We start from the raw sequence: 11900 nt of genomic DNA, 5'->3' as shown, positions 1-11900 counted from the left end.
TGGTGAATGGATTTCTCCTCCAGCAAATGCCAGTCTGGTGCAGCTGTTGTGGAGCAGATGTTGGTTAGATGTGTGGTGCTCTGCTTACTATGAAGCTGTTGAAGTCTGCTGTAGTCGCTGGCTTCCAGAAGGTTTCCACCTGTAGGAAGCACCAGTTGGTCAAAAAATTCACAAAGTGCACGGGGAAAATAATACTTTTCAAAGAGTACTTTGAATGAAAATGATTCACTCTAAGATTAAAAACTGACCAGATAGTTTTAGTGAGCAAATTTCTAGTCTAAAGGAATATTGCTCCTTGGTAGATGCTTAGCAATGGCATGACTGGGATGTACTAGCCATCTGTCCCCAGCGTGTCTCTGTTTAGGATGACAGGTAATGGCCTTAAGTTATGCTGAGGGAGATTCAGATGGCTATGAGGGAAAATTTCTTCTGAGGATGAGTGGTTCTGCAGTGGCACAGGCTGCCCAGGAAGGTGGTGCAGTCACCGACCCTGGAGGTGTTCCAAAACCACGTGGATGTGGCACTGAGGGACGTGGCCAATGGGCATGGTGGGGATGGGCTGGCAGTTGGACCAGGTGATCTTAGTGGTCTTTTCCAACCTTAATGACTCCATGACTCCACCCCTCAGCATCCTCTCCTTTCTGCTCAGGGGACCATGAGAGGCACCACGAGAGGTGGATGAGTACCGGAGCGCTCTGTGTGACCATGATGGAGTCATGTTCTCTCCTTGGACCTGAGCACCTCTGTCCCAGTGCTGGTGATGACAGCACTGCAACTTGGTGCTCATGTCCAGGTGGGAGCTGCCATGCTGGGAGGGCTGCAGCAGCACTGCCCATCACCCCATTACTTACTGCCTCCTGTGGGTGTTGGCTTTTGCTGCTGAGAGCCACAGCTGCAACTTCTGCAAGCACTTGCTAGCTGACTCACTCCAAGGAAAACTTTGCCCTCAGTGGAAACACCCTGTGGAGCAAGAGGGACGCACTCCCTCATGGGGATCAGCACCAGCAGCATGGCTCTTGTGCCAGCTGAACAAAATCAAGTGGGAAAAAAAAGCCCTAACAGCATCCACAGTGGCTTCCTCAGCGTTTGGTGAGGAATGTGAGGGTCCCCCAGGCCCTCCTACAGGCAAAATGCAGGCATGAATTTCTTTGCCGAGGTCTCACTGCCTTCACTCTCTCCATAGCAATGGGAAAACCTCACGTGTCCCTCCCAGCATGCGCTTGCCAGGCTGGAGTCACTCTTGTTGTTGGCTGTGGCCACACGGATTGGCTGTCGCACAAATTGGCTGTCTCCAAGTGCCACAGATAGGAAGCAGCATTCACATTGGCAGGGGCTTTGCAGTGTTTTTCCACATCCTGGTTCTGGCCTAGTGCAAGAGCCAGAGCACAGCAAGGCACCTGTGCAAAGTGATGTTTGTCCCCAGCTGTGCCATGGCCCCGAAGGCTCTGGGGTAGCAGGAAGTGCTCACCAGCCAGAGCAAACTTGGATTGCTCTTGGTGGGCCTGTATTTAAAACACAAGCCAGTGCATGGCTGTCTTACAGCTGGCTTTCCATGCTTTCATAAGGCAGTTGTGCCACAATTCCTGCTGTCACAAGTTGAAAAGTGCAGGGGTAAGCATGGCATTCCCTATCCAAGCTGCCTCCTCCTTAGAGTTGACTGCCTGGTGACTCAAGTAGCAAGTTTTCCTCCTTAGCAGCAGAGCTTCCTGCAATGAACATCTGAATGACATCCCCACACCCTTGCCTTGCTGAAACCACCTTCTGGCTCCAGCAGATGAGCCCCACCTCACTGCCACATATTGCACCCCATTTGGGAACTGACTTGCTCAGCACCCTGGCCTGGTATGATGCTCACAGCCACCACTCACACACCCTGCCCACAGAATCAGGGCAAGGGCAAACACCAGGAACAAGGCAATACCAAACTACCATTTTAATCCCTGCTTGGCTATCAGCTCTGAACTAACTGCAAGCACTGCCCCTCTGCACACCTGTGCCCACAAAGGACCTGTGTCAGACCCAGGCAAAAACAAGACAAGGAGCAGGCAGGCACAGCTGCCCTTTTCCATTTCTAGCAGCACGGTAAAGGGCAAGAGCTGGTGCACGCTTCAGATAAGCGATTACAAGGGGTTCAAGACACAAAGGGGTTGTTGCTTAGCACAGCGTGACAGTCACATGGAGCGCAGCGTGCCTGGCTCCTGGGGCTTGCAAACCCAAGGGCAAAGCAGCACCAACTTGTCCAGGAAGAAATTCAGACCCAAGGGTTGTGGGCTGCCAGGAGCTGCTCCTGCTGGCAGCCTGCTGCAGGAAGCCAGCTATTTTGGCCAACTGGTTTGCCTGAAGGGCCTGGTGGCACTTGCAGCCAAAGGCACTGCTCCCTGCCTTCCCCCTCCCCAGGGCACTGAACCTCACTGCAAGGCAAAGCAGCCACTGCTGTTCCTGAGGAGCTGCCCTTGGCACAAACCTAGGCAGCACCAGATGTTCCCAGCACAGCAGCATTTCCATTAACACTTCCCACCAGACAGCAACACATGACGAGCAGTTATTATATCATGCTTTTAATACAAACTTAAAAAAATCTGGAACAATAGAAACTGTACAGATTTGATCAACCTTTTTTTTTTGTTGTTTGTTTGTTTTTTAACTAAATCTCTAGACACACCAATGTCCCGTTCCAAAATATTGCACAACATTCTGAATACAAAACTCTGATTGTATTCCTCCTTCGCTACAGAAAAAGAAAAAAAAAGAAAAAAAATGAAAAAAGAAAAAAAAAAAAGCCATCAGTCCCCCATATTCCCTCCCAACCCCCCTCAGTGCCCCCTGTCTCAGAAAGGAACCACCAAAGCACACACAGATCTTCCACCCGGAGCAGCATGGACCTCTTCCATTCATTCATTCTCCACAAGGCAACTTCCCATTCAGTGCTGGCAGTGGGGTGGGAGGGACAGGAGGAGGCTGAGCAGGGGAGAAAGGAATCTTCACTGCCTTTTTTTTTTGTTTGCTTGTTTTTTAAGGTTTTTTTTTTCCTGAAAAAATATTTTTCTCTCTCCTCTTTTTAAGAAAAAATCTTGAAAAGAAAAAAATTACAATTTTTCTTTTTTTTTTTTTTACGTTAGAAATATACATATATTATATATACCTCTTGCATTTTACAAATGTAGCAAATTATTCAATACAAACGGACATCAACAAAAAGAACACAAACCCATAAAAAATAAAAGTTAAAAAAAAAAATCTCTCTCTTCTCTCCCTAAGAAACCAGGTAAATTAGTGCAGGTTTTAAAAAATAAAATTGAAGCTGAACGCCTACATCCAAGACTAGAAAAGCCCTGAAAAGGCTGCTAGTTTCCATCGCTGCCTGACGCCGAGGGAACGCTTCTGAAGCACACTTGTTTAATCCAGAGCTTGGTCCCTCCCTCCCCTTGCACCACGGTTCCCAACGTGGCTATGGGGGCAAAGCGGCATCGAAGCTTCACACGCACAGGGCTGGGGCTCCCTGCCTCTCCCCAAAGGTGCCAAAGGGGTCCGCTGTCCTGCGGCAGCGACTGGCAGGTGGCACTGCCAGCACTGGGGACAGCCGGGTCCCACGAGCGGGGGCCCTGGCAGTCAGTAGTGTGCTCCCAGGGAGAGGGTGGCAGTGGTAACATCCATAAGTAGGTTAAAAACCAAACAGAATAGGCAAAGAAAGATACAGATGGCTCAGCTGTTCCTGAGCAGCTTGCTCCAGCCTGGAAACCCGCAGGGCCGAGGCTACGGAAGCCATTTTAGGAGAAGCCAAGTGAGCCCGGCCCGCCGTGCCGGTCATAGCCCGATGGCAGCAAGCAGCCTGCTGGGGGCCTGCCCCCGCCAGGATGGAAATGCTCCTCAGGGTTGTGGCAGCAATGGCCCCCCACACCCATCCCGTTGCCTCTGCAAAGGCTCACTGGCAACAACAGGAGGGCTGGCACGCCTTCATCTTGGGTCAAGGAGAGGGAAAAAGCACAAGCTGCAGACCATCTCCCTGAACAGGGATGTCCTGAAGGAGCACATTGGTACAGCAGCCATAAAAGTGGGCTTCAAAGGGTGCTCCAGAAACACCGTTTCAAGAGAATTAAACCCCAGGCAGCAAAAAGCTCATTTTTCTTTTAAACTTCAAACACTGGAGTCTCATGACTGCTTCTCTCCTCTCCACACTCTTCCGCGCTCCCACCACAGCCTCCAAGGAGGCTCCTTCACACCCAGGGGTCCTCCAGCCCCACCTGGGGGCCCAGACCCTGGCACAGAAGTGACCTGTAGACCACTTACCATCGCTCAAGACAGCAGCTTCAACAACATAGCCCTTTTTCTCCTCCAAAATAGTGCTGCCTCTAACTACTGAAAAAATCCCCTCTCCAAGTTGAAGACAAATCCACAGCCAGCAACAAGAGCTCAAACCTAGGACCAAAGGATCACGAGTGAATGCTCAGCCCTGCAGGTAGGGTGTCCACCAGGAGGGGACAGGATCCAGCAGCCCAGCACCACCTCCTCACACAGGGACAGACCTGCAGTGTTCCTATGCTGCAGGGCTGTCCTCCAAAACAACCCCAAAAGGGCACAGAAAAAGCCCCTTGGTTGGTGCACAAAAGGGACTGCTGCCCTCCCCATAGCTGGAGATGAGGGGGGGCATCAGGTGCTTCTCAGCACAGACAGAACTGGATGCTAGCCTGGAGCAACAGCAGTGCAGCAGTGTGAACCTCCAGGCACACGAGATGCTCTCCTCCCACACACACAGCAATAACAGCAAAGCAAGCCCACCTTGTCCTGCCTGCCCCTCCTACAGCCAGGTGGGAGTGGAAAGGGAGCATTGTGACCTACACCTGTGCCGATCTGGGGCTGGGGAAGGGGGAACACAACCCAAAAGACCAGAGACTCATTTAAAGAGTAAAAAAGTGAGTAGGAGAAAAAGCACAGGGACTGAGTTTAAAAAAAAAAAAAAACAAAAACAAGTCAGTGCTTCAGGAGCGTTGCCAGCACAGCGCAACAACACTGGGTTCTCTCTTTTTCCAAGAAGCTATATTTATAAGATTTGAATATTTTCTGTATATTTCTGTTTTCTCTCCCCGTGTGTTTTGTTGTTGTTGTTGTTGTTGTTCCCCCCCCTCCCTCCCCTGCCCCCCAATACTCTCCTTCCCTGCGTTCAGTTGGCCAGGACGACGGGCTGGAAGGACTGGCTGGGATACTGCATGGCGTTCAGGTTGTAGCTGAGTCCTTCCACAAAGGGAGACTTCTCCAAGAAGAGGTTGTTGGTGCTGCCGCCGAAGACCTGAGCCATATCAAAGGTGCTGCCCGTGCCAGCATTGAACTGCGATGCTGGAGGGATGCTGCTGGCCTGGCTCTCGCTGGCAACACCGTCGAAGAATAGGCTGCTGGCCCCTGGCGAGCTGCCGCTGTAAACGAACTCCTTGGCATTGGGGGAGAGCTGCGACTGCGGGGCTTGGCTCCCAGCGCTCCCGACGAAGTTCAGAGAGTGCATGGACAGGGAGAGGCCCTTGTGCTTCAGCAGGTTGGTAGTGGGCGACCTGACCATCCGCGGTTGCTGCGTGGCCCCTGCGCCGCCACCCCCTCCTCCGGCCCCTCCACCCTTCTTCATCTTGGTGGAGCCAAACTTAGTGGCAGCAAATGTGGCAGTGGTGAAGGTGATGGGCTGGGCAGAGCGAGGGATGAAGGTGGGGCTCGGTGACTGGCCGAAAGAGGGGGATGGAGAGTTGGACAGCGAGTTGTCCTGGCTGCCAATGGGGACGAATACCTGGGCGTCAGGGTTGAAGCTGCTCTTGATTTCTTTGTCCAGCTCAGCAGCGCTGCAGCCCTCGCTGTCATCCAGGTAGAGGACCTTAACAGAGCCCTTCTCACCGATCTGGTAGGAGACCTCGAAAGGATCGATCCAGACGCTCAGTTCCTCTGGCACGTTGGCACGCACATCCTCCACAGCCAGCCCGCTCCGCTTGGCCGCCAGCTCCACTACCGGGTCCACCGTCTCTCCAATATGAACGCAGCGGTAGCCTGAGCCCTTCAGAGGCTTCTCCGGGTACCAGTGACCCTCATATTTCTTCTTCAGCAGGCGCTCTAGCTCCTCACCGAACAGGTCAGCCCGCCTCCGAGGAAGCTTGTTGTACAGGTATGAGATGATGAAGTTAAGAGCAACTTTAATCTCCAGATGCATACTCCCTTCACAGCAAGCAAGTCAGGGCAGTGTATTAAAAGAGACAAAACGACACACACATAGACAAGATTTGGCTCCGAGCAGACCTAGAAAAAAAGAAAGGAAAGGATGGATGAAGACAAGAAAAATACAGCAACTCTCCACCTACTGAGATAAACAGCCAGGCTGTTTTATTAGCAGAAGCGGAAAAAGCAGCGATGCTCACTAGGCATCAGCCCAGATTTCCTGGTGCTGCTGGGGAACAGCCTCCCCGGTCCTGTGCAGGAAACAGGAGTGTAGCTGCTCCCTGCACAAGCTACGTGTCGTGTACCCATCTTGCTGCCAAAAGCAGGCAGGCCAACTGCCTGCTGTGGCAGAGCTATTTCAGCCAACACGCCTCGCTACGCCCTGGCACCCGGCTGCTTCCAGCACAGCTCCCTGCAGCCACTTCTCCAAGCACACGAGCACCACCTGGAAGCCTCGTGACTCTCTCGGCAGCTCTGCAGGGACCTGTCTGAGATGGCTCTCCTCAGGAGGCCAGGAGCACCATGTCCTATCGGAACAGGCAGGAGGATAAGGAACAAGAGAGGGTGCAGAGGCACCACCTGCCAGACCATGTTTACTCTCCCTTGACTGGCAGGCACGTAGACATCTTATTAAGTGTACCCAGTTGAGGCTCAGTCTAGCCACAAGCCTGAAATCCCAGCTTAATTCAGATGGAGGCAGGAGATGTGTGCAGGGTCACAAGACACACATGTGCCACCAGCCTGTCCAGCACCGCTCACATCCTTCTCCCTGTGCAGAGAGCAGGTGAGCACTGCCAGGACCAGGTACTGAATAAAAACTGGAACTGCTTGCTGGAGACTGAAGTAATCCTCTCTCTCTCTCCTCTCACCCACCCAAGGAAATCCTTGAAATTGAGAGAAACCAGAAAACCACAGTGTGAAATCACAACGCACAGCCCTCCCATTACACTCAGATTTAGGATTAGCGTTTACCTGTGTACAACCCCCAGGCAGGACTGCACCGTGCGCTGTCACCCACCCAGAGCAAGCGCATCCCACAGATATCTGACAAGGAAGCGCACTTCCAGCAGCCTACACGCCTCTCTGCAGGCGAGCAGAATATCCAGTTTTTAATTGGCAGCTTCGTCAGAGGCTGCTCAGCCTTCAGCTACCCTCACCTTGTTCAAGCAGCCACACGACGCTCAGCTGCCTTCCTAACATGGGCTGCGGGGATGCTCTCACGCAGTGCCCGGCGGTATTTACAACCTGTGCCAATTATCTAGGGGCGGGGATGGAGCACAAACCTCAGCTGTCAGCATTCCCCCAAAAAAGCAGGAGCCCAGAAGCACAGCCCTGCACCCAGGCTAGGAGGAACTGCCCAGACTTGTTGGCTTGGGCTGACTGAGTGGACAAGTAGGTTTAAATAAGTACATTTTAAGAAAACCCTCAACTATTTTTAGGCTTTATTACTAAGTAAAACAAACAGGTAGATTCTGCATTTTCTTTCTGCATGAATCGTGGTCAAAGAAGGCTCAGTTTAAGGAACAAATAGCAAATCCCACAGCCCAAGCTTGCCAATAGCAAGGCCAGTCTGGAGGAATCCCCTCTGGGTTTAACTCAGCAACATGAGAAACCACAGGAACGAGACCAGGGCCTGACCAAGAATGGATGAACGCCGAAGAAAAAATAAGAAAGCAGAGCTTCCAGGAGGCAGAAAGGATGAACCATTTCCAGAAGGCAGAAGCCTCAGGGCTGAGACAGAGCCCTGTGCAGAGAAAGGGGCACCAAGCAGAGCCCCGGAGGAGCACAGTGACCTCTCAAAGAGGGCTCACAAAGCCCCGTGCTACCCCAAGAGGGGGTTCTAAAAAACCCTGCCTGCTACGAGGCCCCCTAGGAGCAGGCAGCTTGGGATGCCAGCAAATTCAACAGGAAAAAAAGCAGCCTCTTGGTAAATCTTTACATCCCATGTGCTAAATGCTAACCAAGACCCAACCTTAGTGAGAGATCTATGGTTACAAGTAGGAAATGGAGGATCCCCCACCCTCATCAGCCGTCTGTAGGTCCCTTTTCTCTTTCACCGAGTCCTCTCTCTTTATAGAGGAGCACACTCTGAACCTTCTCTATGAAGGAAACGGGTTAATCTACCCCAAGGCTCACAGGGACACTCCAAAAGGCCAAGAGCCACCTCTCCCGCCTAACAAGCAGAGGACCCCTTCCAACACGTATTCACACAGCGACAGGCAAAGAAAAGCCGGGGATCCAACCGCTCCGAGGCCGCGCCGCCCCACCCCCCGGGCCGCTCCCCCAGGGCCGGCTGCCCCCCTGCCACGGCCGCCATTACCGCCCAGACCTGGGGCCGCCTCCCGCCGCGCGGCACTCTGGGAGCTGCAGTCCGCGCTTCCCCTCCGCGCCGCCCCTCTCCCCGTGACCCACTTCCCCCCCGAACTACGGCTCCCGGCACGCCCCGCGCGAGGCCCCGCCCGCCGCCCCGGCGCTGCCACGGTGGGGCAGGGCGAAAAATTTTCCACGGCACATGCGCGGTGCGTCACCGCCCGCCCCGGAGCAACGCCCCGAAGCCGGGGACCGCCGGGCAGCCGCCGCCCCCCTCCCTCCCTCCTTCTCCTCCTCCCTCTCCCTGTCAGCGAAGCGGTGGGGGAAGGAGGGGGGGAGAAGGCGATGCGGCCCCCCCTCAGGCCGAGACCCCCGAGGCGGCCCCACGAGAACGAAACCGGGCCTGACCTCCGCTCCCGGCAGCGAAGGACACCCCCGGGCCGCCGGCGGAGCCCTCCCGGCCCCCTCCCCGGCGCAGAGCCGGCGGCGGCTTTGTTGAGCGCGGCCGAGCGGAGCCTTTCGGCCCCGTTAAGACGCACGGAAAGCCCCGGGACGCCGCCGTCGGCCCACCCCGTCGGTCCGAGCCCTCCGCCCCACTCACTGTGTCCTCAGCTCCAGGCTCTGAGGGGGCCGGGGGAGCCCGGGCGCTGCGTGCCGCTCTCCGCCCCGTCCCTCGCTTCTCTCTGTCTACGCCGAGCGCTGCGCTCCCTCCGCGGGGCGGGCCCGGAGGTGGCGTCGCGGCTGTAGGGCCGAAGGTGCCGAGGGACGCCCGGAGGTGTGGGTTCGAGTACGGCCGCCGCCTCGCCCCCGCCGGCCTGGAGCCGCCCGCGCCCTGGCCCCGAGTGAGCCAACTCACGGCAAACTTTCACCCTTAGCAACCCCGCGCACGGATCCGCGCTCCCGCCCCGCGTGATGCGGCCGCGGAGGGGCGGGCCGGGACTACATCCCCTCCCCTCAGCGCCGCGCGGCGCGCTGAGCCCGCGGGGGAGGGGAAGGAGTTCTTTTTTTTTTTTTTTTTTTTTTCTCTTTTTTCACTCTTTTTTCACCTCGTGCAAAGGGGCAAGCAGGGAAGGCAGGGGGCGGGGGCCTTAGCGGGGATCAGGCGGCTGACCCGAGGAGGGACCCCCCTCCGCCCCGCGGCTTCTCTGAGGGGCACGCGCAGCTCGGCGCTGCCTTTCACGCACCGACTCCTGTGAATGAGTACCGCGACCCCGGGGATCCCGCCCCCCGCCCGTGGTCGCTGATCTCCTGAAAGGACTCCGCACCCCCCGCCCCGCCGTTCGCGGACTATTTTCTCACAGTGCGCCTGTGCGCTTCCGCCGTCGTGAATAGAGCCGGCCCGGCCACGGCGGAGGCGAGCCGCAAGGTGCGCCGACGGCGGAGTGCTAAAAATAACTGAGGCCTGTTAGCAACAGCCTTCCCATTGGCCGGCCGGGCCCGACGGCGCGTCCGGATTGGTGCGCTGCCTCAGCCAATGAGCCAAAGGAGGTGTGCGCGCGGGGCGGGGCCGGGCTCGGCGCGAAGCCTGCTGGGAATTGTAGTTCCCAGCACAGCGAGGCCGGGCTGTAGGTGGTGTGAGGGCCCCAGCCCTGGGTTCCAAAGAATTCCCAAGGAACGTTCCATCGCATAGCGGCATTTCTCTTGTAATAGGATCTTCTCAGTACACAGCCATACATGCAAACGTTTCTTTCACTGCCTGTTTTCCAGACCACCAGAGTAGTTCTCCATCCCCTGGTCAGATAACTTTCTATGGCCACCGTCCCCTGACAGCCCTGCTCCCGCAGAGATCCTCAGCGCCTTTCTCGGCTTTGCTTGTCTTGCCTCAGTCAGGACCCCTTTACCTTAGAATAGAACAATTAAAGTTGGAAAAGACCATTAAGATCATTGAGTCCAACCGCCAGCCCATCCCCACCATGCCCACTGACTGTGTCCTCAGTGCCACATCCACACGGTTCTGGAACACCTCCAGGGATGGTGACTGCACCACCTCCCTGGGCAGCCTGTGCCACTGCAGCACCGCTCTTTCTGACAAGAAATCCTTCCTCATATCCAACCTGAACCTCTCCCAAAGTCTCAAGGACCTGAATCTTTCCTGTAATCTCAGAAACCTGAGGTTTGCCACAGAACAGGGCTACTTTTGGAGCTAGGTTTATTTTCATCACTTGGAGTTTAACAGGAACTCAGCTACAAAAGAGCTCCCTAACAATCACTTGCTTGGCTGGAAACAAAGTCACGCTGTCAGCCAGCAATCAGGAAATTAAAAAGATGGCACTACTTTTAGCATCGTTAAGAAAAAATGGCAATTACATTGCTAAAGTTCTATTGTTGTCTTAATAAGGTGTTACTAAGAGGGTGTTTACACATTAGGACTCTTGAAGATATTTGCATCTTGACCACGCTCCTGTAATTACCCAGCCACGCTGGCTCACGTGCGTGAAGAGGAATCCTGTCCCTGTATCCGCTTCTGCATTCCCGGTCGTGTGGTGTTACATCAAAGCACAGCCACCAAGTCACACACACAGAGGACAGGAATGGCCCAGCCGCAGGGGCAAGGTAAGTCCTGCTGGGCTCATCAGTGCTGAGGAAGGGCAGTCAGGTTGTAATCAGCATAATTAACACCGCCGTACCCTGAATCCTCTTTACATCCAAGTCACAAAACAACCTCAAGGAAATGGATTTCTTTTTCCTGCTATTGAAATAGGCAAAACATCTCCAGCTGATCTCCATAATGAGAAAGGCAATGTCTCCTCTGCAGGTAAGGTTTCTGAAAGCAGGATTTTCACCTATGTGCAGGGAAAGCTCAGAGGTAGGCTCAAGGCATCTGCCAGCCCTCAGCACTTTTTAAAGGTCATGTTTCAGGCTCAAGGGCTTTGTCAATGCCCTTGATGAGACGATTCAGTGACAGGAGGTGCATTGGCGAGCTTCTGCTGAGCTCACAACTGAGCTGTGACACGGTGGCTGGCCTTTGGTCGGAAGGGGTGTGTAGGGAACATCCCTGTTTCACAAGGCAGCGATGCCTTGTTAGTACTGGCAACAGAGGCCAATTACCTAATAGGCCAAGAGTTCCCATGTTTCTCCTCCCCCTCCGTGTAAACATTTAAAATAAAAAGGATTTTTTACTTATTACATAACATCCTTTTGATTGAAGAAAAAAAAAAAAAAAAGCACTAACTTTACTTAGAAAAGCAACTGCAGGAAGACGTTCAGCCTCATGCACTCAGGATTTGCAGCCAGCACTATGGGAGTTCAGCCCCATGGGAAAGGCAGTATCCCTTCCACCTGTCCTTGTCCTCTGCCTGCAGCCAGGGAGCCCCTGAATCGCCTGCACCGGGAGCACCAAGGCTGGTGATGTCCCTCCAGAGGCAAACAGCACACAGCAGAACACTGCTTGTCCCATTCCCTCC

At 54.5% G+C, this 11900-nt stretch overlaps 1 protein-coding gene across 3 annotated transcripts; it reads right to left on the bottom strand.

The window, feature by feature from the left end:
• Window positions 1-245: 245 nt before the first annotated feature.
• Window positions 246-10355, bottom strand: TOB2 (transducer of ERBB2, 2). Of its 3 annotated transcripts, none has more exons than XM_090141818.1 (2): window positions 10338-10355; window positions 246-6267 (listed from the first exon to the last, which is right to left on the bottom strand). In XM_090141818.1, the coding sequence occupies exon 2, from the start codon at window positions 6179-6181 to the stop codon at window positions 5159-5161; it is 1023 nt and encodes a 340-aa protein (XP_089997944.1). In that variant the 5' UTR covers window positions 6182-6267; window positions 10338-10355; the 3' UTR covers window positions 246-5158. The 3 variants fall into 3 exon arrangements, with proteins under 3 accessions (XP_089997944.1, XP_031456120.1, XP_031456119.1); XM_031600260.2 differs by lacking the exon at window positions 10338-10355 and adding an exon at window positions 9796-9813; XM_031600259.2 differs by lacking the exon at window positions 10338-10355 and adding an exon at window positions 9098-9429 and having other exon boundaries at window positions 248-6267.
• Window positions 10356-11900: the final 1545 nt, after the last annotated feature.

Source organism: Phasianus colchicus, chromosome 1 (genome assembly GCF_987193195.1).
Source record: "Phasianus colchicus chromosome 1, bPhaCol1.hap1.1, whole genome shotgun sequence".
In the NCBI taxonomy this organism is placed as follows: domain Eukaryota; kingdom Metazoa; phylum Chordata; class Aves; order Galliformes; family Phasianidae; genus Phasianus; species Phasianus colchicus.
The sequence above is the reverse complement of the archived record's forward strand: the minus strand, read 5'-3'. Positions and strand labels throughout refer to the sequence as shown.